At 33.4% G+C, this 27,778-nt stretch overlaps 1 protein-coding gene across 2 annotated transcripts; it reads left to right on the top strand.

Moving 5' to 3' along the window:
- The first annotated feature begins 4,332 nt into the window (after positions 1–4,332).
- Positions 4,333–11,133, top strand: LOC141616827 (protein argonaute 5-like). Of its 2 annotated transcripts, none has more exons than XM_074433979.1 (23): positions 4,333–4,484; positions 4,622–5,002; positions 6,188–6,390; positions 6,466–6,618; positions 6,699–6,829; positions 6,942–7,051; positions 7,135–7,238; positions 7,368–7,506; positions 7,603–7,719; positions 7,825–7,935; positions 8,027–8,098; positions 8,257–8,379; positions 8,484–8,625; positions 8,893–9,014; positions 9,090–9,227; positions 9,456–9,583; positions 9,665–9,727; positions 9,815–9,878; positions 9,981–10,107; positions 10,186–10,259; positions 10,347–10,441; positions 10,552–10,583; positions 10,676–11,133. In XM_074433979.1, the coding sequence occupies exons 2-23, from the start codon at positions 4,628–4,630 to the stop codon at positions 10,852–10,854; spliced, it is 2,802 nt and encodes a 933-aa protein (XP_074290080.1). In that variant the 5' UTR covers positions 4,333–4,484; positions 4,622–4,627; the 3' UTR covers positions 10,855–11,133. The 2 variants fall into 2 exon arrangements, with proteins under 2 accessions (XP_074290080.1, XP_074290081.1); XM_074433980.1 differs by having other exon boundaries at positions 4,351–4,515.
- The last annotated feature ends 16,645 nt before the right edge of the window (positions 11,134–27,778 follow it).

Below are 27,778 nucleotides of genomic sequence, written 5' to 3'. Positions count from 1 at the left end.
CTCTGAATACGAATGACAAATGACAAACTGATCAAGTATGACATGGATATTGAGGATAGATGCTACTTTTGTGGGCAAGCTGAGGAATGTATATATCACAAACATTCATTTTCTACAATTATGGGGTCTCTTATAGGAAGCATAAGCGGGACATAACTCATCGGTCATCGAGCATCGGCATGGATAAACAAAAGGGTACACTACATATCCTACACTATATCATATTCATAGCAAATGAGTAATGTTGGTAATAAATATTTATGAGAAGATTGATACATCCTAATGAAAGATGAAATTGATGAGATGAATCACCTAAAGTAGGATGAAGAAGAGTTAGCAGCAGCAGCAGAAGCAGTTGACGGCGTAAGGCAAAATCGATTAAACCTTAAACCATAAAATCGATGAAATAAAGTCTGTGACTAACCTCGTGACAAGGAGTTGACGGCGGCTTGAGTAATTGGATTTCACGGTGGTCGACGGCGGCTGAAGTAATTGGATTTCATGGTGGTCTCAAAAATATGTCAATTACATATCAAAAAGGATGAAAATTAGTAGATCTTCTCGCAAATGTTTAAATAGAACTAATGATTGATTATTATAAATAAAATCATCCGTAAAAAAGGTTCAGAGGAAGATCTAAAATCAACAAAACATCTTTAGAATTCTACAAAACAAAAATATATCAAGAAATTATATTGAAGCTCCCTATGAATATATGATACCAACATATATTAGAACATAAAATGTAACCAAAAATAAGAAATAATATTAGTAGAGTTCATTTTCTTTGTGACTGACCCAACAAATCGAATGACATGATTTCTGTTAAAGAATCAAAATAACAACAATTATCGCTACAACTCACACAACCACAAAACAGCATAACAATACCCTTTTGTCTCACATTTTAGTTTGAAAACCATTGCTATAAGCCTATAAGTACTTAACAAAGTTATACGGAGTACTCGTAGGAAAGAAGTAGGCTAAAGTAGTACTACCTTTTTAGGAAAATCAAGAGGAGAGGGTATACATGGACTGGCAAGTAGTGTAACTCTATAAGCATAACGTCAAGAGACAAAAGAGAGGTTGTCTAATAGAGTGTAGCAACACCTGCATAGAACTAGAAAAATGAGAAGGAAGAGAGTAAAAACAATAGATGCAACTTGTACAAAATTATTTTACACGAGATAGAAACAATAGATGCAACATTTACATCATTATGTTATAGTAAAGTTGGGGGAATTGAAGCAACTAGTCATGAATAGTCATTTAGTCATCTGAATTGCTCTTCATTCCTAGAACAAACATCACTCGGACCAGGGTAAAATCAAGTAATTCTCCACTAAAACAAATACATTAACCAAAACAGAGTTGATTGGTAAAGTTTTAAGCGACTAATAAGCGATGTTACTCCGGCACTTCAACACTTCATTTTAGACCAAAAAATCGAATATTTTGCTGAAAACAAAGGTATCCGACACTTGAAGCTGAGTCAGAGTAACATAGCTAATAAGTGCAATACCTCATGGTTGTAAGTTATAAAACGACTAGAATGATATCAACTGAGGCAAGAAATATATATTTAATCAAAGCACATATTATAGCATAAGAACGACTTCAACATAAGCAAGCCCTAAATATAAAGTGTGTAATACAAATCAAGTTGAGTACAGATTTTGTAGGAGAGACGGAAATTAGTCACTCACCTAACTACGACCTACAGAAATATGCATGCAATCTAACATGATAGATATCTCTAGCGACCGTTTAGTTAATTCCGCTGCAAACTCACGAGTTCTATTCCTTGAGTAGAATTCGTATAATACACCCATGATATGATATTCCAATCGATTATTCTATTTTATTAAGTTACACCAAACAACCCTTAAGAGAATGTACATGAGGAGAATAATTTTCTCTATATGATCAATATCAATTGTTAAAATTAATAACAAGATTTAATTACTATCATTATTATGAAAAATAAACATTAACTTTATTGTTCTCATCAATTACCTCGGTAACTAGCTATCATGTAAAAACAATGTAAGAGAGATTGATAACACTAACAAGGAAAGTATTAATCGGTGATAGAATAACTCGTTTATAGCAATATGATTTTATTCGAAACTCGGAAGATATTACATATATGCATTATCTACAACTCATATTGAAACTAAACACAACTACAACTGAAAAGTAAGTGAATTTCCAATTATACGAATCACCAATGATTTTCCATCTTACAAGAAGCCACTTTTAGGTAAAAACTAGGTTCAACTTATATAATTCATATAACCTTCGATATTTTATGATTATAATTGAAGAAAAATTATATAATTCATATAACCTTCGATATTTTCTCTTATAAATAATTTTTTCTCAAATTTAATATTTTCAGGTTCAACTTCAATGTTTTAAAATAAAATACATAAGAGTTTTAATTAAAACTAATAAGTGATAATTAATTATGCATGATCAACGTTTTATAAATAAATTTGTGACTCGTGAAATATCATATTAATCAAAATAAAATTTATTCGAATAATACAACAATCAACAATAAGTTCTCAAATTATATCATTTCACGATACTTTATGTCTCAAATCAATTAATATTTATTCACAATGATGTGAACATAATTTTATGTAATTTTTAATTTTTTTATGTATAACATGTGACATTTATCTATCAAACATATAGAGTTCAACCTCAACTTATTCAAATGTTTTGATTGTGTCTTGCATGTGATATGTGTCAAACATATCTAAGAGAAATTTGTACCTTTTGTTTTGTTAAACAATTATATATAATGATGTTTAAGAGTTTATTACCTGTAAATATAATAGGTTGAACTTTCTCAAATATTATTTTTTGATATTTAATTTCAAAGTATTTAAAAGATAACATATAAAATATTTAACTAAAAGTAATACGGAGTATTTGGTTAGTCATAATCAATATTTTACATTTGACTTATACATATTTAATTAAAGATATTAAAGAAAAATGTAACGTGTTTTCTACTTTTTCAATACTATATTACTTAATAATCATTACTTTTGTTTTGATTATTCAAATGCACTCACGATCACTATGTACATACACACTCGTACACATACTCGTTATCACACTATTGAAACCTATCAAAATCTCATATGTATTCAATTTGTCCAATATAATTATTTTTCATTCCCAGATTATAAAAACTTATCTCTTAGTAGTTTTTTAAAGTTGTGTTTTTAATATATACAACGACTCTTCCAAATATATTTTTCTTAATGGATTTAATAGTCTAAGTTTTATAACTTTCTCAAAATATTTTTTTACGTAAATGTAAAACATTGTGAGACACTCACTTTAATCATCTCTATACATCAAAATAAATATTTCAATAAATATAATGAAAATTATACTCAATTGAAAGCATTTTTCACAATGAACGTAATTATTTACATTTTAGAATTTTTATCAAAATAACTTTTTAGTAAATTTAGAATCAAATCACCGTAATTATTTAATATAATTTTATAATAGAATTTATTAAATTATAATTAATATTTTGCTGAGATTTATACAACATTTATTATGTTTGTATTTAATTTAAATTGTAATTAATATGTGTATTTAAGGTTGAGTTGACACGTGGCGCATCCACAACGTTTCAACCAGATTATATATATATATATATATATATATATATATATATATATATATATATATATATATATATATATATAAGATAACGATCGTTCGGGTTTCTTAGCAAAACTTCTGCTATTATTACTAAAAAAATAAATTTAGGTACAAGATTCAGATCGTTATAATTTGAAAATTGAAATTTTTTAACAAGAAAATATACAACGCATATACTATAAAATAATAGTATCGTGTGTGACCGATCATTTACGGTATGAATCTTGATAAATAGAACGTAAATAATTCAAAACCTAAGTAAAACTACACATCAACTAAATAATCAAGATACGAGTTGCTCTATATGAAATACGGAGTACAATGTAAAATTATACTCCGTATTTTTTCTGTATAAATCAATAAATCAATAAAAAAGTAATTAAAAAAAGGGAGAAAAACTTAAAGAGTAAGAAAAAAAGGGCAGACGAGAAGGTAAAAAGGGGGAAGGAGGGGTAATAATGTAAGACAGGGCAGTTAATTACCCCCACAACTACCATTCTTGTAAGAAAAACACAATTATTATCCATTCCAAACCGTGATATTTTACCCTATTGAAACGAAGGGTAAAATAGTAAATTCAAAAAAGAGGGGGAGGGGGTAAATCCTCATTCCTCAACTTCCCCATTTATAAGCAAAACCTCTCCCACTTCTCCCATCATTCACACGTCTCTTTACCTCCCCCACTTCTCCTTCTCTCTCTTTTTAACCTCTGCAGTTTCCTCTCATATTCCCTTCAAAACCCCAAAAAATTCACTAAAATTTACCATACTTGTTCATCTCATAATTTAGTAAGTAAAAACGCAACAATATAACCCTACTGTAATAATCTTCGTAAAATATTCTTTGGTTTCGACTTTCGATGTTGTATTTATGTATGTCGTTTTTCTAACAAATTTTCCGTTTGGTTTTGTTTATGTTGTTGTAGGTACAAATGTCGTTTCGCGGCGGACGTGGTGGTGGTGACGGTGGAAGACGCGGAGGTTACGACGGAGGCCGTGGCAGTGGACGTGGACCGTTCGGACGAGACGGAGGACGCGGTGGTGACGGTGGTCGTGGGGGAGGACGCGGTGGCGGAGGGTACCGAGGACCATCAGTTGGAGTACTCACACCAGCAGTATGGGCGGAGGCGGAAAAGCAGCCGTTGGAGAAGGAGCTTCAACAGAAGTTAGCCGTGTCGACTCCGGCATCGTCTTCAGTAACTAAACCGCCGCCGAGACCCGGGTTCGGTCGGATAGGGATGAAGTGTGTTATTAGGGCTAATCATTTTCTGGTTCAACTTTCTGATCGTGACTTCCATCATTACGATGTATGTAAACAATTCAGTTTCCTTCCTTAAACTCTCTTTTTAGTACTCCGTATGATTTTTTTGGTTATGAGTTGCTTTCATTCTTATTTTTTCTATGGTTTTTTGTTTTTTTCTCTTTTGTTTTTGTTTTCATAACCTAAAGATGTTCATAATGATGGATGTTTTCTTACACTGTCTTTGTAGTTGATATTATTTTGGGAAAATTTCTATGAATTTGTATTTTTGTTTTAATCTTTTATTCTGTTTATTGTTTTTTATCTGAAAAAGTGGGAAATATATTTACCGTTGTTTTTTTCTTGTGTTAAAGTTGTTGCGAGATCTATCGTATGCGAGACTAACTCGTCTTTTTCATATCTAATGATGTTTTTAAGTGTGTATTTTTTTTTGTGGGTTGAAAATTTATTGACGTTTTGGGTAATTAATTGTAATAATATTGGTTTTGAACATTTAATGGTGTTTCTAAATATTTTAATGGCGTGTTTTTGAGATTTACTGCGGTATTCACGAGAATGGTATTAAAATATAAAAGTAAATCTGTCATTAGTCATGTGGTAAATTAATGGGTGAAGTGGTAAATTCATGATACGTTGATCTACAGTTAAATTTTCCCTTTACTTGTACTTTGATATGTAATGTAATTAGTACCCAAGTATGTACTCATTTTTTTACTGTTAAGTTTACTCCTCAAGTCGTGAATCATGATTAATGTGATGATGTATTCTTCAAAATAAGGTTCAACTTTCTGGTCATTAGGTAGTTCATGATTTTATTGCCTTTAATGTAGTTTAGAGCAGAAATACTTTAGTAGAATCATTTGTCACATGCTATGGAAAAATGTTTCTTCTTGTCTCTGTCATTCCTTGAACCGTTGACCTACGACAATAGTCATAAAACTTCAGCAACGTTTTTTGCCATTAGAGTTGAGGATTGGTGTTTTCAATGCTATCTTCTTAAGATTGTGGGTTTTTAAATTTGTACATTGTGGGTTTTAACTGATTGTCTGATATGATCATGCTTTGTGGTGGTGTTTGTCATTGGGTTTTCATTCCTTCTGGTTGGCAAGTTAATCTATTCTTCTTTTCCAAGTTCTGTTTACGTTTTACTTGGAGCATTAGCTTGTGTTAACATTATCTGATAACGGTTTACATTTAACTTCTGTACTCATATTATTGTGTACCTGAACAGGTATCTATATCCCCGGAAATATCTTCAAAGAACTTGTGCAGAGAGATAATGTCAAAGCTGCTAGAACAAAATCCTCAGTATTTGGGGAAGCGCATACCAGCGTATGATGGCATGAAGAGTCTTTACACTGCTGGCCCTTTGCCCTTCACTTCAAAAGAATTTGTTGTTGAGCTGCCCAGGGAACGTAAAGGAGCTTCAAGCAGGTTTGTGTGACACATACAGTCTCTAATGGCTGCAACTGAATAAACATAAACTGACTGGTTTTGTTTGTTTGGCAGTGAATCGAGGAAATTTGAGGTTTCTGTAAAGTTGGCTTCAAGGGTTGATATCCATCATTTGAAGGAATTTCTCTCCGGGAGAAACACTGAAACACCACAAGATGCCATACAAGTTCTTGATGTTGTCTTGCGAGCTGCGAAGAGTTTGAAAGAGTAATCAAAATTAATTCTACTTGTGTTCTTTCGTTTTCGTTGTATTATTTTTTACTGAATTTGTTTTTCTTGTCAAACAGGTATGTTATAATTGGAAGATCTTTCTTTTCTGAGGATTTGGGCAAAGGGAATCTGGCAGATGGTATTGAGTTCTGGAGGGGATACTATCAAAGTATCCGGCCTACTCAGATGGGACTATCTCTAAACATTGGTATGTTAATCTCTTGCTAAACACTTACCAGCTTCTGATTTGCAAAACAATTTCTCAAGGGAATGCGAATTTAAAATATTCTGATGTGTATTGCAACTATATTTTGTCGTAGATTCATCTGCTCGGCCTTTCTTCAAACCATTATGTGTTACCTCATTCGTGATGGAGAATGTGAAGTTAAGAGATCTTTCCAGGCCACTTAATGATGCTGCTCGTTTGAAGGTAATTAATATTTAGCTTTGGTATATGGTGGCTATTTATCTAGTTACATTGAAGCTAGAAGTCTAAACTTTTTTGCTTCTCAGGTGAAGAAGGCTTTAAGAGGCATAACTGTGGAAACAAATCACATGGGCTACAGGAAGTGCTATAAAGTGATCGGGATATCGAACGAACCAGCGAATCAAATTATGTATGTTTGTTTAGCTACCATTATAACATTTTCACAGTTTTTCTTTTCATTTCCATGAACAATGGATTTTTACGTAGTCTTATGCATTGGAAAGACAACTGACATTGTATATGTTTGCTTTGTTGCCAGGTTTTCTCTCGGTAATGAAGAGAGCCAATTGTCTGTTGCTCAATATTTCCGAGAAAAGTACAAAATTCAGCTGAAATTCCCTGCTTTGCCATGTATTCAAGTGGGATCGTCCAAAAAGCCTACATACATCCCCATGGAGGTCTGCTGTGTAACCTCTTGGAAGAGTACTTGACTAAAAATTTAGCAATTGTATGTTGTATACTATTTAATTTGATCATGATTTGTGTACTTGTAGCTTTGCGTGATTGTGAATGGGCAAAAGTACCCAAAAAAGTTGAATACGGATCAAGTGACAGCACTTCTGAAAGCAACATGCCAAAGACCGGGTGACCGGGAGCGTAATATCATCACGGTAAAACATTGTCTTTTTGTCTTTTAATTTTATTCGCAGTAACGTCACTTTGAGCTGTTTTAGGTCGCTCATTTAATTTTTTGGCTGTTTGTTTTGTTTCTGAAGATGGTTAAAGATAATAAGTTTGGGGGAAATGAAATGGTTAAGCAAGAGTTTGGGATGCAAATTTCTGAAATGTGCACATCTGTTGATGCCCGAATTTTGCCTCCACCAATGGTATGTTACGTGAATACTCCGTATTTTTTATTTTTCACCCAGTCATGTTTTCAAATGTTTACTTTACTGATGAAATGTTTCTGTTGTAAAGCTTAAGTACCATGAAAGTGGAAAGGAGCGACAAGTTGCACCGGCTGTGGGACAGTGGAATATGATTGATAAGGTAAACTCTTCATCCTACTTCAGTTTTTTCCATTCAACTTTTGTTTATCAAGCGGTACCATGAATATTTTGAGATGGCAGCTGTAATATAGGGAGTCTGTCATCTGTTTTTAGTCAGTTTGTTGAGAGTTATTCTCACTGCTCTTTTGGCATATGTAGAAAATGTACAATGGTGCTACTGTTGATAGATGGACATGCTTAAACCTGTCTACTAGTGTGAATGCCGAAGTCATGCAGCTGTTTTGTATGGATTTAATTTCTATGTGTTCTAGCAAGGGAATGGTACGTTCTGCTGTTTTTTTTTTCTTCTTTTAGCAGAAATTGTGCTGGTCTACTGCCCTACCAGTCCAAATTTGCTGATCGATTTTTTTATTTGACGTTGCTAGGCATTCAAAAGGAACCCCTTTATTCCTCCAATCATAGCTCATGCTAATCAACTTGAGAGAGTCCTACCTGATATAGACAGGCAGGCTAAGAATCAGTTGCAGTTACTCATTATTATACTGCCAGATTATACTGGAACCTATGGTATGTGCGTCTCTTTGCCATTAGTTATATATTCAATTGTTCTGTTTAGCTGATCAAATTATAGTTGTTTCAAGGCTGTTTGTTGAAATGTTAAGCCTCTTTGTGTTATGTCCGTAGCCGTGTGAGTTTTGAGTTGTAAATGTAGCTATCAAGTATTATACTGATTAATTATGTTGTTCAATTTGAACTTAGTTATTTTTTCCTTGCGGAATTTTCTCCTGCCTTCTTTGTCGCCTGCTAAATTCTAGGATTGTTTTGAAAATTCAGGAACTATAAAAAGGATTTGTGAAACTGAGCTTGGTATTGTCTCCCAGTGCTGTAAGCCTAACCATGTCATGAGAGGACAAAAGCAATACCTTGAAAATGTGGCTTTGAAAATCAATGTGAAGGTAATTCATGCACTCATTGATTGTCTTTTTCCAAAATGTTCAATGGCAACTAAAGCAATCCAATAACATGTATAGGCTGGAGGAAGCAACTCTGTTTTGCTTGATGCTATCTCAAGGAAAATTCCACGCTTGACGGACTGCTCAACAATAATTTTTGGAGCTGATGTTACACATGCCTCTCCTGGAGAAGATTGCAGTGCTTCAATTGCAGCAGTATGATTAATATTTTTATATACTGTTTTAATACCTTCATTGGCTCCATTCAATTTTATTTCCTAAATATTTGACTTTGTGAGTCTGGCAATGTCAATTTTGATTTTGATACTTTCACATGTATCATTGTCAACATTAATATTCGCCGACCGTGAATGTCAAATGGAGACGGTTCAAATAAAAATGGAGGGAGTGTTGTAGTTCATGAGCTTGGATTGTTTGTTGCAGGTTGTTGCTTCCATGGACTGGCCAGATGTTACCAAATACAAGGGGATCGTCTCAGCTCAGGGTCACAGGGAAGAGATAATACAGGACCTTTACAAAGAAGTTGATGGGAAACCTTCAGGGATGATCAGGTAACTGAATCTACTGCTCACTTCACATTTGCCTATTCAAGATCTTTGCTTTTGTTGGGTTCTAATTTGTTTTTCGTACAGGGAACTTTTGATTTCTTTCTACAGGTTAACAGGGCAGAAGCCTAAAAGGATCATATTCTACAGGTACAATTTGTTCTCCAAAGTATTTTAGCGTTATTTAATCTATTTTTTAAAATTTGTTCAATGATTTAATCTCGTATTAATGTGCAGAGATGGAGTGAGTGAAGGCCAGTTTGCACATGTTCTGCTTCACGAAATGGATGCTATAAGAAAGGTACTCTTTACTTTTTCTTGTAATGAACCTATGTTTCATCTATATTTTAAGAGCACTTGTCAAGCTTATGGGCGAAAATGATTTGCCATTGTCATACCATAGGCGTGTGCTACTTTGGAGAATGGCTACCTGCCTCCGGTCACATTCGTGGTGGTGCAGAAAAGGCATCATACTCGTCTTTTCCCTGTTGACAACAATCTAACTGACAAGAGTGGGAACATCATTCCGGGTTTGTGTCCTTCACATCTTAATTTCTCTAATTTTATAATTTTTTTTTTAAAATAACATGTGTAATTGTATGCCACAGGTACTGTAATTGACACGAAAATCTGCCATCCGTCTGAGTTTGACTTCTACCTGTGCAGTCATGCTGGTATTCAGGTATGTTTGTGCTGTCCGCTTTGTGTTTTCAGTCCCAAAATTAAACCTATCCATCGGCCTTTCATCTTCTGTCATTTTATTATGTAGGGAACGAGTAGGCCGACACACTACCATGTGCTGCTTGATGAGAACAAGTTTACAGCAGATCTGCTTCAGCTCCTCACTAACAGTCTATGCTACACGTATGTGTTTGCCTTCTTACATGTTCACTACTACCTTTATCCAATTTACAAATTGACATTGGAACGAGTACTGATGCTCTATGTTTTGCTATTTTTCTTGTAATCTTCAGTTATGCTCGCTGCACTCGTTCAGTCTCAGTTGGTAAGTTCCTTTTCCTCGTAGAATCACTTGGATCCTAGCATCTCTCTGTAAATTAGGCCTTGTCTTTGCTAACAATCTGCACCAACCTCCAGTTCCTCCGGCATACTATGCTCATCTGGCAGCATTCAGAGCTCGTTACTACGTGGAAGGGATGACAATGTCAGAAAGCGGATCGTCAAGTGCGCTGGATATGACTCAGAGTAGCCAGGCACATATCGCAATGCTGCCCAAGATCAAGGACAATGTGAAGAATGTCATGTTTTACTGCTGATTTAATCCTCGAGTCTTTCTCCTCGCAGCAGCAACTCGACTTTTCTTTTAAGTTCGGTTTTAACCTATTTTGGATTTGGAACTCGGTTTTTGCTAATTCCTCTTTTGCCAGGGTGCTTTCCACGCTTGTAATGTGAAGTACAGTTAATTAATGGTTTTAAGATGTTAAACACCAAACAGTACTTTTTTATTTACTGTAAGCCTGTAAGGTGATGAATGTGACTTTTTTTAACTGCAAGGGCAGTATGGTAAATTTCATCTCAAGTAATTTTCATTCAAATCATCTACCAAGTAGGGTCCTCATACTGTAAGGGTGGTAAGTCTGCAGCTGTAAGTATAGGTAGGTGGGTGAAATCTGGCTCTTATCAAAGGTTACCTAGGACATGTTTATGGGTGGATGGGTGTTGTGGTCCTTGACTATATTATGCATTGGAATATTTCTAATTTGGGAGTGTTTCCAAAATTGGTACTAGTATGAGTTATTTCCAATGACCAGTTTTTACCAGCCAAATGCCAGCCAAGATGTGTTCCTTTTCAGCTTTTGTCAGTTTCTTGAACTCTTAACTTTAGGATGCTGCAACTGAATTACCCCTTGTGTAGGGCTGTACAAGAGTTCCGTCGTAATAATGATATGATGATACTTGTATTTTATTTATTCAATGTCGCTTACCCTCTTTTAAGCTTAAACAATACCACATGCATTGATAAGACGGATTTTTGTGCTTTTGTCTTATCCATGCTATTTGACCTTGAATAATGTATTGTGTCTTGCATATTAAAAAATTCCTTTTATGAAATTGGTTTCTAAAGTAAGAAACCGGTTTCATATTAGGAAAAGACGAGGAGAAAAGGGATCAAATAGAAAGTATGAAACTTTTACCATTGAGGATAATTAAAAAGTTTTATAAATAATTTAGTGGATTGATGTGTCAATTATAAAGTTTAGTAAGGAATTTCAACCATTGCTATTACCCAAGTTTCTTATCAATATTTTAAGGTGTTTATGTAGCGTCTTTGTTTCTCTTTGTGCAAGTAAGTTTAGATAGGCTACGAATGTACTCCGATGAAAGTTTATAAAACAACTAGGAAGTAATAGTACGAGTTCCAACTTCGATTTAATTGTAATGCTACCCACCTATTATAATATGCAGATGGTTACGATACGAGTTTCATCTTTTAGAATAACAATTTTTAAACTTATAAGCGAAGGCTTAATCGGAGGAAGAGAAGTTTTATTTCGAGTTGTAAGATTTGGAGTATTTGGTTTCAAAACTTGGGTTATATAAATGGATGACAAGTTATATGGTGAAGTGAATTGGTTTGGGTACAATTGTGCCTACACTTTACACGGTTAAAAGGCTACACCCTCTATTGACAATTGGAGGTATAAGGTAGAAACATCTTAGTCTTGTAATGTGTACTCTCTTTCCTCCATTTGGATATGACCTAGACCGATTTTCATGACTTAACAATACAACGTCGTTCACCCCTCTATCACAACCATCCTACGTAAAATTTATTGCTCGTCAATTTTGAACAGACGATGACTAGTTCACAAATTGTCATGACCCTTTCATACATTGATTTTACGAATGAATATATTATGAATTAGGCAACTCTAACGTAGTCTTATTTTGTAGATAATAAAATTTAAATGATAAATAGTAGTGGTCCGGACGAGACCGGCACCAAAACTAGTCTAGTTATTAAAAAACCTTAACAATAAAATGACCTAAAAGGTTCATGTTTATTCCGAGGTATGGTGATTGTGGTACGGATTTTTCATCGACTTTGTTTTCGAATTATTGAGTATAAATAAAATTCACCAAAACTCCACAGAGACGATCTCTTAATATCATTATTGAGAGACTTCTCACATAATAGGGTAAATGACCCACTGAATGAGAGTTACTAAAAATCACATCTGATTACACAAAGTAACAATTGCTAATGTTTAATGTTTTTGACGTAAAACGGAGGTATCTACTACAATCGACAATAGTAACTAATCCCCTTGCCCTAAGTACTCTTATAAAGAGGTAAAGAACCGACTCAGAAATTTGCTCTATTCATGGACAACTGGAAAATAGGACAAGGATTGAATCCGTGAGTAGATATTATCGTTTATTATGTATAATTTCGCCATATTATATTAAACTAAGATTAAATATGAGCGACAACGAACAAAACATGTCTAATAGAAAAGGTGTCACTAATATCCACGATTTGAATCATTTTCCTTTTTTTGAATATTTTTTAAAATATGGAAATGTCGCTAAGACAGTAAAATTATGAGGGGTGATACGAAGATCCGATTCCGGGTACAACCTTCGTCAACATTATATTCACCCCATGACTCAATTAAACACAATTCTTAAAATATATGATTAAATATTACAAAATAAATAAAAAGCATACTTCATGAAAAGTGAAATGAGTAATTATATAAGTTTTTCAAAATTATTAGCTTTGAACGAAAAGAGTAGCATATAATATAATATAATATAATCGGAGTATAATTCAAAAATATTGGCTTTCTTAGTTTCTCAACACTTATTGAAACCGATCTATGCGTATAATAACAATAACAATCTGTTATATTATTCTACGTTACATTCTTAATTTAAGAACGTAAAACTTACCCCGTACTATAAAAATAATATCTACCTCTTATAAGAGAAGTCTCTCACTAGCATTAATGAGGGACCGTCTCTCTTAAAATTTGTAATTTATATAATATAGAAAATATTGAAGAAACTAAACATCCCATCCATGTAGACGTACCCAATCTTCATGATTTCGTCTATGATAAAAACCATCCTCTCTAACATCCCAATAAGTTTCACGTTTATTCAAATTATTTTCGTGATTTGCATTGAAAACTTCGAATGAAATATTATTATCCTTCCAATAAAAGTGACAAAAATATAAAGTGGAGCTCCACAAGTTAACCTGAAATCCCCAACTCTGTATTTGATTATGATCAAGAGTCTGCATACCAATATCATCATCTCCGGATTGACACCTTAAACGGACCGGCGGTTGTCCCGGTTCAAGTCCATTGCTTATAAATACTTCATAGTACTCTAGGGCTGAATATCCTTCGGTCGATACGACTCCTGCGGTTATCGGCTTTTCAAGGATCATTAGCGTAAACGTTAATACAATTAACACGTGATTAAGAGTGACACCCATATTATTGTTTCTTTGATTGATTGATTGATGAATGAATGCCCTAACTCGTCCTTGGAGTTGCTTTTATATTGATGAAAATCTATCAATTTTCAATGCGTAATTATAGTAAGAATTACGAATTTAGGATATTTTCCTAAATTATTGTAAAACCTTATACACAAATTTTATTGTAAAACCAAGAGATTACTTGCCTAAAAACCCTCACTAAAATAACTTCCATTAATCACCACTTTCCATAATAGGATGATCAACATCTTTTGTTATACAGTTTTTAGAATGTGATATTGTAAAGCCGTTTTATAAGAAACTTACCTCTTATAAGCGTATATTTTAACGAAAAATATATATTTTATTTTTTTTTATTTTTTTTTGGCAAAATTGAAAGAGTTGCTCTCTAAATTTTTTGTAGGAATCTTCCATCATTATTATATTGAAGTTTAGAACTCTCGTCACTATTTTCTTTCCAATTTCACTTTCTAAAAATTTAACTATATCCTTTCCCAAAAAGCAAAATAATTACAAAATATTTTAAAAAAAAAATTTAAATACAAAAATAACCTACTCGTATAATTTAGAATCGATATAGTTAGAAGACATTAAAAATTATAATAAAGAAATAAAAATGAGCTCCAACAAGTTTTTTCGATCCGAAATTTGTTGAACTCAAGATCGGTTCATATTTGGTCAAGCTCATTTATACTTCTGACGTTGATAATACGAGTACACTTCGCAATGGATGGTGTAGAGACTAGGGCACCAGTAACCTAAAAGTTCATTTGTAAACAGGCTACGTTGTTTTTCGAATTACTTGTATAAAATTACATCTGATTACACAAAGTAATTGTTATTTAACAATAATAAGAGGTAAACAATTGTCATTGCTTTTTTGGTGTAAATCGAGTATCCACTAATTTATCATTGACAACGGTAACTAATTCCCTTGCTATAAAAGCGCTACAAAGAGGTAAACACTAAGAAATTTGCTCTATTTCATGAACAAGGATCGAAACCTTGACTAAATATTACTCTATACATAAAATCTTACTATACATTGCTCTTATGAGTTTACAACACGTCTATAGGGAAGCAAACCGAGCTACTGGCTTGCTAAGCAGGGAGTTGAGTCTCCCAAGAGTATTGTTGATCTAGAAGCACCGACAGCAACCCTCCATACTATACTCCGTGAAGAACTGAAAATTTACTTAGAGTAGCTCTTCCTCGAGTCGTCACTAGCTAGTTTTATCTAACAAAAAATAAAAAATAGACATCCTATATTAAACCAGTTTAAATATGAGTGACAAACAAATAGAACATGCAATGTCTAATAGAACCTAATATCTTTGATTCGTTACGTACTTCTGTTGTATATGTCATTTTTAAATTTTATACTCCCTCCATCTCGCTTATTTATTTACCTTTAATTTTGACATAAAAACTAAGAAGAAATGAGGAGATTATTTGTAGTGGTGGCTATTGAGTGATATATGAACAATGGGCTATGTGAATGGGCAAATTAACTTTTAAAATATTCCGAACATAGAAAGGTAAACAAATGAATGAGACATCTATGAAATAGGTAAACAAATGACCGGGATGAAGAGAGTACGATTTTCGGCCTTTTCTTTACAATCTCTTTTTAAAATATGCAAACTTGTTGATCGAAACGGAGAGAGTATAATCTAATCATTTCCCTTCTCTTTTTAATATTTTTTATAAATATGTGTAAATCTTAGTTGGTTGAGCTGGTAAAATCATGAGAGCTCATATTCAAGACTTGAGTTCAAACCCTGTCAATATTATATATTCATCTTTGTGAATCCCTTTACTCAAATATTTTTTTCTACAAATAAATAAATATTTATATAGTGACTAGTGTTAATTAAATCAAGCATACTTCATAAAAAGTCTAAGGACTAATTACACTTTTTCCGTCCTAATCATTTGTTTGCCTTTGATTAAAATATCTCTCGCAAAGAATAAAAAAGACAAATAAATAATTGGGACTAAGGGAGTAAGTTTCATAATTATTCTTAGAGTATTTGGTTAATCACAAAAATTTGTAAGAAAAATAAAATAAAAATTGCTCCCTAAGTCTTAGTCATTTATTTATTTTTTATATTACTTGTGAAAATTATTTTAATAAAAAGTAAGCAAATGATTGAGATGGGCGTAGTACATAATTAAAAATGAACGAAGTGTGTTCAAAATTTCAAATATTGTCTTTCTCTTAAACAGATTTATGCATATATAACAATAGCAGCCTCCTATATACTAATAGAACAAAACTTTTTAAAACGTTTCCCTCCTAACTAAATTTGCTTAAATAAGGAAACAAGTTTATATTTTAATAAATTTTTATTTTTCATTAAGACATAATCCTTTAATCTTTAATCACTCTAGTATTCTCTAAACTCTAAATTACATTCGTTGAATATAAATAAAACAAAACTGGTGTAAATCTAAAAATTATAAATTACCAACAAAAACTTCATCAAAAATTTTCGAGAGAATTTATAAATTAAAATCATTAGTTTTATGGTAAAAAAATCATTGAAATACACATTTCATGGTTTCACTCAATTATCTTAATAAGTTTTTCACTTTTTTTCATATTAAAATAAAAAAGGTGCAATATGGAATTAATGACGCATCAATTTAAAATTTATAAATAATACATTTAAATCTCTATATACCATGCATGCATGCGCGGGATCTATATTAGTGTATTATTATTCCACGTTACATTATTCATATAAGAACAAAGACTATAATCCCCTATATTCTAAAGATTAACACATCTTCAAATTCTCCCGCTTAAATTTCCCGCCTAAGTAATATTCTGTTAGACAATATTCATTTCCTTCTTAATTAGTGTTCACTATCTATATTTATCTCCTAATTAATTTTATAAAATCAATCATTGTTTAACTTTTACATAAATAAGGCTAATAAAATATCTACTTCGAATTATATATGCAAATTTTCTACCCTTTTCAAAATGGAGGTAAACTGTATTAGTTTAGTCAATTGTCAAATTCTCTAATATCCGTATCTACAATACCGTGCATTTGCACTGAAACTACACTAATTTGGTTATAAGCATAAAAACGATTAAACATAAAACTTGCTAGTTATTTATATATATCTCGAAAATATTGAAGAAATTAAACATTCCATCCATGTAGACGAACCCAATCTTCATGATTTCGACTATGATAAAAACCCTTTTTTTGGCAGCTGTAAAAAGTGGAAGCCTCACAAACTCATTTGAACTTTAGCTAGGTTATGGGCAACCTTATTAAGACGATGAGGTAAGAAACTAAAACAAATACAATGAAACGATGTAAAACAACTTTCAATATCCTATAACAATCCTTTAGTCTTATGATGAGGCGTCTCCACCTGAGCAAGCTGAAGCAAAAGTTGAAGGTAGCCGGAAGAAATATCCAAGTGCCGGATATTACGCCCCATAGTCCACCTGATAAGATCCCTTATTCCCACGACTTCAGCTTGAATGGCAGATTCAGCAATAAAGCTTCAAGTAAAGGTACAAAAACAGTCCCCCTCCAGCGAATACACCACCCATCCTAAAGAAGCTTGTAAAGAGTTCTCCTAACTAGCGTCAACTTTAGCACGAAAAGGTTGACAAGTACCTTTTTTTCTCTACAATAAAGAACGGAAAATAATTGCTAATATCACTTCTAATAGTGTCCAAGGGGTCATAGTGCTTCCCCCCAAATTTGTGTAGTCCTCAGCCTCCAACGCCACTCTCACCACACTTGCTTGAATATTTAAAAAGTAGTCGATTGAGAACGTCTTACCCGTAAAAATCACCTCATTCCGAAGATGCCAAATACTCCAAACAATAGAGAGAAAAAGGATAGTAGAATTAGACGGATTCTCCTTTGAATCAAAGAGTAAGATCCAATTAACAAACCCAATCTCTAAGACAAAGAAACTCAATGAATTCCGTAGATATACTAAGAGGAGAGCAAGCCCACAAATGTTTCACCAAATAACAATCACGGAAAAGGTGATGTAAAGTCTCAATGGAGCCGGACTCAAAACAAAAACGGCACAAATGATTCAAATTGATATTCCGCTTCAGAAATTCCGCACTAACTGAAAGAGAGTTCGTCTGTAATACCCGCCCTGTTAGGGACCTGTTGACTGACCTTAGACATATGTTTGACCTCTTGGAACCTTTCATACAAACCGACTTAGAACTTAGTGATCTTGGGGAATGGGGAACTCGATCTAGCGTAGGCCACTCGATCGAGTAGTCTTGTGACTCGATCGAGTAGAGGCCACTCGATCGAGTAAGCTCCATACTCGATCGAGTATGGCGGGTTCAGCGTTAAGATATAAATCGTGAAGTCGTAAACCCAAATCATTTTTAATTTTCATTTCTCCCAAAACCTAATCGACGACACTTCTTCTCCCTCACCATCTTTCAACCTTTTTGGGATCCCTCACTCTTGGAGACACCATGGGGATGGAGGCTTGAGTCGGGTCGCGATCTTGTCGCCGGAATGCCAAGCATAGGTAAACTATCATCATCATCCTTAGGTTTCGTTGAGGTTATGGTTGTTAGTAATAAGGGTTTCCTACTGGTTGTGATAGGTGTTGATGGAGGTTGCCTTGCCTTCATATGGATGTATGCGATGTTGGCTGTTGATTGCTAAAGGTAGGTTTTCCTACTTAGTACTGTTGATTGGTTGTCATGTGTGGTGCGTGGTATTTCTGATTGTGTAATAGTATTATTGTATTTGTGTGCGGAGTGCATCCTTGGCTGAGTATAGTTATCTTCGGGAATGGTTTCACGCCCTTGTTTTGCCTCTTGTGGTTCCCGTCACAAGAAGGATATGCATATTAATGGTCATTGGGTTATTCGCTCTATGGTGTTGAGCATGGCTTAGGTGGTAAGGCTGCGGTCCCCACTGGCAGTGTGGATTACTGGTTGCGATTGGTAATCTGGCAAGACTATACCTTCGTATTAGTCAGGTGATTGGTGAATTATTGGAGTTGGAGGTTTGTGCTTATGTTGTACCGTGTTTTATATGTTGTTCTTCGGTTACTGATCTTATATGGTTTTGTCTGTGTTTCTTTCTTGTTATGTGTCTGCGATGATCACTATGATGAGCAGTCAGTCTTAGCAAGGGTTGATATATGGAGCTTATCGGGGTGCGTTGGAGGGACATGTCTTTCACCGAGTCTTGGCATAGAGTAGTTTCATCATAGTTGTTTTGTTTCATCTGTTGTATCTTTCCTTTGTTGAGTTAAAACTTGTAATTAAACTTTAATAGTTCTTTTATTGACGTTGTGATATACTATTCCTCGGGCAACCGAGATGGTAATACCCGTATCTTTTAGGGAAGGTCTTGTTAACGCTCCTTGTTAGATGGGGGTGTTACAAAGTGGTATCAGAGCGACGATTTTGGAACCTGTAACCAATGAACATAACAAACGTAGTGAGCCAAATAAAATGAACATATTGTATGTATGTTGGGAGCCCCTTGTGTATTTGATTTTGGGTGAGAAGGCGCCCTCATTTCAAAATCCTGGCCCCATTATGCTTACGCTAGCCACTTTGAATGTGGATATTGAGTCGGGAATAATATGAACATGTGTGTGTGATGTGGAAGGTATATGCATAGAGGTAATGTCACGTGTGTAGTTGATACCGTATATGATGCATGATCGTTTTTATAATTGTGTGAGTGGGTATGTGGATGGTACAAGTAGATGTATTAGAAGCATGTGTATGGATATGTGGTGGCATGTATGTTGATAATTGGTTTGAACGTTTACAGTATTGATAAATAGTATGGGCATGTAATCGTTGTAGGATTAGATGTGTATGTGAACAAGATAGAACACCGTTGCCGCTATGGGTATATAAGTGGGCTAAGGTACGTAATAGTAGAGTCGTATGTTATATGGAACGCAAAAGAGTAGTGTTATAATGTATTTGTTGTGATACTTTTGTCATATGCAGGTGATAAGTAGTCGATGGCATTAGTATAGGAGATAACTAGTGACGAGTTCTAAGTATGCCTTAGATTCCGAGCGATTTGTTGTTTTGCAGGAATGACCAATCAATTCATGATTAGCCGTTGGCCATATTTGACTTACTCGACCGAGTACGAGGGAGTACTCGACCGAGTAGGTGGGTCACTCGACCGAGTTTGTTAGAAACAGAATCGATGTTAATTCTGCCAAATACCAAAACTCGACCGAGCATCCCTAACTCGATCGAGTAGAGGATACTCGATCGAGTACCTCAGACACTCGGTCAAGTGCCGCTGTTACAGAACACGGGATATTTAAAATTTTCGGGGCTTATATCTTAAATCCTCCTCATTCTTTACATCTTATTTCTTTTCTCATAACCCTAAATCCCTCATAAACTTTACTCTTTACAAAACTTTGGTGAAATTTGTGCTTTTGTTCTTCCAAATCGTCCTAAGTTCGTCCATCTAATAAGATTTGCAAACTAATTCAAGGTAAATTTTTACTAATTCAAGGTAAATTTTTACTTCTTTCTTTGATTTTGGTATCCATACTTGATTTCTGAAATTTTGATTTTTATGCTTTAAGATTGTGTTATAATTACTAGATTTTAATAGAAACTATCTTGAATCCTTGTTATTTGATGCTAGAACAACAATTTTGAGCCTAAATTTTGATGTAATTAATCCCGGATTTTCAGGGTTTACCACCAAAATTTGAGTTGTGTCATCTTAATTCATCTTTAAAGATTGAAAAAGGGTAAGGGATGCTAGTGTTATCATATTTGGTACTTGATTTTGGTTATTTTCATCGAAAAATCCGTCTTAAACTCCATCTTTTGAGAGCATAAGTCTGAAACTTTGTTCCAATTTCCTTGCAATAATCGGTATTTTGAGCTTAATTTTGGAAAAAAAATCAACCCCGGATTCTTCCTAGAACTTGCCTAGACTTTGTATTTTGAGATTTTAATCCATCTTCTATGATTCACAAGAGTAAGGGAAATTAATAAGACCGTATTTTGCTTCCAAATTTCACATGTTTTTGCAAAGGAATTCATCTTAAGCTTCGTCCTTTTCGTATATAACAATGGAAACTTTCCACTTTAAGTTTGTAAAATCCGATGTTTAGTTAACTATGTTAATACAGATGCCGAGAGCAGCTTCCACAAGACCCCAGAGCAAGAGAACTAGAGCCACTACAACCGCCACAGAGGAGGTAGGAGAGGGAAGTCAAGGGCCCGTAGTTCTGCCGGAACCCCAATATCCGACGGTAATTTCGCTGACTTCAAGCAAAGGGATGCCTTTGTGAACTTGCTAGGTTGCACCTTGAAGTCGTAAACCCAAATCAGTTTTCATTTTCATTTCTCCCAAAACCTAATCGACGACACTTCTTCTCCCTCACCATCTTTCAACCTTTCTGGGATCCCTCACTCTTGGAGACACCATGGGGACGGAGGCTTGAGTCGGGTCGCGGTCTTGTTGCCGGAATGTCAAGCATAGGTAAGTTATCATCATCATTCTTAGGTTTCTTTGAGGTTATGGTTGTTAATAATATGGGTTTCTTACTGGTTGTGATAAGTGTTGATGAAGGTTGCCTTCATATGGATGTATGCGATGTTGGCTGCTGATTGCTAAAGGTAGGTTTTCCTACTCAGTACTGTTGATTGGTTGTCATGTGTAGTGCATGGTATTTCTGATTGTGTAATAGTATTATTCTATTAGTGTGCGGCGTGCGTCCCTGGCTGAGTGGAGTCATCTTCGGGAATGGCTTCACGCCCTTGTGGTTCCTGTCACAAGGGGATGTGCACATTAATGGTCATTGGGTTATTCACTCTATGGTGTTGAGCGGGGATTAGGTGGTAAGGTTGCGGTCCCCACTGGCGGTGTGAATTACTGGTTGTGGCTGGTAATCTGGCAGGACTATACCTTCGTGTTAGTCAGGTGATTGGTGAATTATTGGAGTTGGAGGTTTGTGCTTGTGTTGTAACATATTTTATATGTTGTTCTTCAGTTACTGATCTTGTGTGGTTTTGTCTATGTTTCTTTCTTGTTATGTGTCTGCGGTGATCCACTATGGTGAGCAGTCAGTCTTAGCAGGTGTTGATATATGAAACTTATCGGGATGCGTTGGAGGGACCTGTCTTTCATCGAGTATTGGCATGAAGTAGTTTCACCGTAGTTATTTTGTTTCAGCAGTTATATCTTTCCTTTGTTGAGTTAAAGCTTGTAACTAAACTTTAATAGTTCTTTTATTGACGTTGTGATATAATATTCCCCGGGCAACCGAGATGGTAATGCCCGTATCTTCTAGGGAAGGTCTTGTTAAGGCTCCCTTATAGATGTAGGTGTTACATAGTAATAATTCTCCAAATTAGGATCTTCCATACCTGAGGACCAGGAAGTTGCCATAACTTTCTTTTACAGAAAGCAGCCTTCATAGAGAGATTTATACGATTGAGATCTTTTAAAGTACTGTATTTACCGCAAGGTGAGAAGAGAGCCAAATAGAATATCCACTCTTGACCGAATAGTTCCCTGAAGACGTGTGCTTCCAAAAAAAAGTAATCATTAGAAATGGACGCACAAATAGGCATAGCACAAATATTCCTAGCCCACTGGCAATCAAACAGCTCATTAATGAGCTCGTAATTCCAACACAAGGAGAGAAGCAACAGATCCTTAACCGTCATTCCCATCATAGAATTGGGCAGAGGAAAACCAAGACTAGTGATTCTAGCTGGAGCAGACCCATTCATCCAATTAGCACGCCAAATATTAAGCCAAAAATTAGTATCGAATTTACATCCTAACCCCGTCAATACCAATTTCATACCATAAGAAATGCTTTTACAGCCCCATGACAGGGAGGTACAAGCTTTCAAGGCATCGGGAAGAACAAGATTATCATTACTAATGAGCTTCGAATAAAACACACGGCTAATTAGAGAATCTTGTTGGAGTATGTGTCCTCAACAATGGTGCGATCACATGTTTAAATCTAGTAATAAGAATACGTAAGGGATGATTCAATTATATAGTCAACTGATCAACATTAATCGGTAATGATTGGCTAACTAGAGTTTGACATTACTGTCGTTTGACGGTGGTGATCAGTTGATCCCTTAAGGTCACACCTATAGGATGGAACCCAAATAATTCCGATCAAAGTATTTGATACGGGTTGATCAATCCCTGTTATTTATATATGTATATTTAGTTGTGTGAGTTTCGTTGAGGTCGAGTTTAGAGCCCGAGTCAACGCAAGTTTATTATTTAATTATGCGGTGATTGACTAATAAAGTTTTATATCTTATTGTAATGTGATTAAATAAGATTTAATTTAATAATTAACCGTTAATTCATTAAATTAATCGAGGTATTTTAATTTTAGAGGTAGAGGTTATTCGTTGATTATAATTTACAAGGGTTATAAATTAATTAAAATGGACATTATAGGACACATTATATTTTAATATAATGACATTATTATTACTTAAGAGTTAAGTACATATTAATTATTAGTTTATATTATATAATTGTTATATGGTCAAACTAATATTTATTTATGTAATATAAATAATTAAATGATTCTTATGTTTGTGTGACAAATATTACAAAATAAATATGGTCCATTTTATGTCAAGTTGGCCGAAAATAAGATGTTGGTGTGACAACATTTTGTTTTTGCTTTCTACATCCACTTGCAATGTAATCAATACATATTAGCATGCATGTGAGATGATAATTAACCTACACCCTAGTATGACATGCCTAGTTTGCATGTTAATTAAAATAAGATGAAAAATTGCCCACTAAGGCCATCCAAGTGCCGGTTTTATGTGGTCTTTATAGAGCAATCTTGTTGCTTAATTTTTCATTGATTCCATTATTTGCAAAACCTTCTCTCTACTTCTCACTACAACAATATTATATCATCTTATTACTAAGAGTAGTAATATTATTAATATTAAGGGATTAATTTCTTATAATATCTAGTTAATATTATTTGAAATATTTGGGAAAAATCTTGGGTGCAATCAAGAGGAGAGTTCCAAATATGGACCTTGGGTTTTTGGTGGATCATCCTAATATTATGAGCTAAAGAACAAATAAGGAAGGTGTCGTTATTTGTGTCCAATATTTTGATCCACATTTTTTTTGGTGAGAATATTTCGATCCATATTGTATGTAAGAAATATCATTTTCTTCTTATTTTGTTCATTTCATTTTGCATGCTACTAGATCCAAGAGATAAATCAATGAGTAATTTATAAAATCTATTAAATACGTTTAATAGGGGTTTAAGAAACTCTCAATTGGCATCAAGAGCTTTGGTGTTGCATGCATATCATTTTATTGTTTTTTATGAGTTATTTGATAACAAAACAAAAACTAAAATTTGTGATTTATAAGGATAAAGCTACGAAATTTTTTGCATGTAATATATTCTGGTTCTAAAATATTTTTAGGTCATATTGATGAGTTATGGATGATTATTGCTTATTTTAATGATTTTTAGTGAAATAATTGCATTTTAATGAATAAAATGGCATTTTTTAACTAAAAATAGTTAAACTTCGATTCTGACCATGAAATTTTAGTATGACCTCACATGCATATTTTACTTATTGTATGTAAAATTTCGTATTAAGGTGATTAATATTGCATGATTTATGATTTTTTATGTGATAAAAATGCTATAAATGGAGGTTGAATGACTAAAATTAGTTAAACTTCTTAACAGGCAACGAAATTTTAATACGTTGTCACATGCATATTTTACAGATTGTATGTAAAATAAATATGATTTATTATGCATGATTTATAATTTTAATGGTTAAAATGATATAAATAGTTACTATTTTTAGCAAAAATAGCTAAAATAAATTTTATGGCATGAAATTTTTTTCTAATGTTGTATATATGATATGAACATCAGATCTACAGTTGCATGATTAATTTTGATTGATTTGGTATGTTTGTTGATTTTTATGTGATAAAATCGATAAAAGGGCAACTTTATTAGTCATAAAATTAATTCGAAATTTTTGGTTGAAATTTTGCCATTTCCAGGTTCTGGAAATTTCTTAAGAATGTTCAAAATTTTGATTTTGATTTTTCCATAATTTTTATGTTTAATTTGGAATTAAATGGTAAAAGTTATGTTTTATATGATTTATTAATGAAGTAAATTATAAATATTTAGATGGCAAATTTTATTTAGTTTTTGGAATCTTGATTATATTCCAGTATTTATAAAAATGTGATTTCGAATTTTTCAAAAATTTTATGATTTATTGGGAATCATTTCATAATTGTTATGATTAAGAAAAGTTTAAATAAGCAATAATACAAAACCAAGTTGAATTATTGTCAAATATTTAGTGAAGACTAATTTTTGAGTCCTAAGAAGGTTAGGATAATTAAATTGGGCTTAAATTTGATTTAAGTATTAATTTGTGATTTTAATAAGTTATTATCACGCATTTCCATAAAACCGGATTATATACGATATAAGATTTAAGTAGGGCGGTTTGGCACATTAATTTGGTATGTTAGACACATATATTAATGCTGCAATTTTTATTGATGAATGTCATATTTTATTTATATAATTTTGAATTATGTAATTTTATCTTAGTATGGCCTTAGTTTTAATCGGTATTACCGGTAATGTAAGGGATTACCGATTCGGTTGTAATTTATTGTGATCTCGTATCACTTTTATTTTTTACTAGTTTTTCGTTTTACAAATATATAATAGGAATAGCAATGTATTTTATTATATTTATAATTCCGGAATTCCTTCAAGACGGTGTCAATCGGAAAGGCGTTCCGATCAAGACGGAGTCCTTGGGAAGCGTGCTATTTGAAGATTCAAGGGACCAATGGAAATTCTGATAATCTAATATGGCGATTATAATTATCGTTAGTTGGAAATTCTAATAGTCTTTTCGACCATGTCGATTATAATTATCGTTAGTTCACTAATATAGTTCACATAAAAGTGATAGATAATAAATCGACAAGACCTCTCACATATTTAAAATTGAGATTAGCCTTCCCAAATAGTAGGACCCATGAATCCCTTTGACATTTGGGGTAGATTCGGTTCCTGGGGTACTTTCATTTTTTACTGGGTAAGTGGGGGTAATAACAAGTTATTACACGCGAAATTTGGTTGGACTCAACGGGACATGAAGACTAGTCTTATGTTCCGGGGCTAGAAGATGAACTTAACGTAATTTCATCGACCGAGAGTTCTAATTGTAGAATCGGTTAAAGAGTTAACCCACCGAGTTATATTAATGAGGGATGTATCGGTTTTCCCGTGCCCGAATTAATATGGATTTGGATCTCGGAATCATTTATATAATTGGGCGGAGGTCATTATATAAATGCAAAAACATGCTAAAATGTTTTCATATTTTAACGATGAATGTTTCTTTTCCCATTATTTCGTTGTTTTATATTGTTCTTTATCATCGCTCCTACTCATATACGATATCATTCGATTGTAACATGAGTCCGCTAAACCACTATTACTAACGACAGATAGAATCTCTTTCTAAATCCTCAAACGAACCATTTAAATAGAGCATGGACTAGTTCCATAGGAATCGTTCTATCCCATAGAACTCTATAGGAGTTGTCCTATGTCATATAAGATTAGCATCTTAAAATTCCTAACATGCCTATGTATGCTTTCTTATGAAGATGTGTGAATAGAAGTAATGATTAGTCAAAATATGTTTTGATAATATCTTCTATGCATCCACGGTTCAAAGGTCTTTGTTGGAATATGTGTCCTCAACAATAGTGCGATCACATGATTTAATATCACAATTAAATCTCATATTAAGAATACATAAGGGATGATTTATTATATAATCAACTGATAGTCATTAATCGGTAATGATTGGCTGACTAGAGTTTGACATTACTGTCGTATGACGTTGGTGGTCAGTTGATCCCTTAAGGTCACACCTAAAGGACAACTCCCTTAATAGATAAATTGATTAATTGTATGGCGATACAAGGTGATCAATTCCTTAAAATTAAACAATTCATTTGTAAAAGAGAATATTGATATCTTATTGTAATGGGATTAAATAAGATTTATTTTAGTAATTGAAATACTTTATTACTAAAATTGTTTATTGTTTAAGAAACAATAGAGATAAGAATGAATGGTTAATTATAATTACAAGATGTTATGAATTATAATTATATGACCCATTTTATTTGTGTGATCAAGTATCACTAGTCAATTTGTTGTATGTAATTTAATTAATTTATAAAATGATATTTATGTGATAAATATACATTAAATTAATTAATAACATGTAACATACTACATGTGACATATTGTGTGACAAATGACAAATTGACAAAATAAAATGGTAGTCCATTTTAAGTGAGTTGGACTGAAATGGAGGGAGTATTAGTGGGTTGTGATTATTTTATTTTATGTGATGAAATAATAAATAATTGAACTTATGCATACTAACCTTACACACCTAAATTGTTGATAAGAGTAAAAGGAAAAGGAAAAGGAGATTCCAATTTTGGCTTGTTCTCCTTGACCCCCACCAGTTTCCTACTCTTTCTACAAGAGATTTGTTCTCTTATTTTTCTACCATCATTCATTCACACAACACTACATGCAAAGCTAGCTCTATTCTCTCATATCTCTCTAAAACAAGCTTTTAGAAACCT

This window comes from Silene latifolia, chromosome X (genome assembly GCF_048544455.1).
Source record: "Silene latifolia isolate original U9 population chromosome X, ASM4854445v1, whole genome shotgun sequence".
Lineage (NCBI taxonomy): Eukaryota > Viridiplantae > Streptophyta > Magnoliopsida > Caryophyllales > Caryophyllaceae > Silene > Silene latifolia.
The sequence above is the reverse complement of the archived record's forward strand: the minus strand, read 5'-3'. Positions and strand labels throughout refer to the sequence as shown.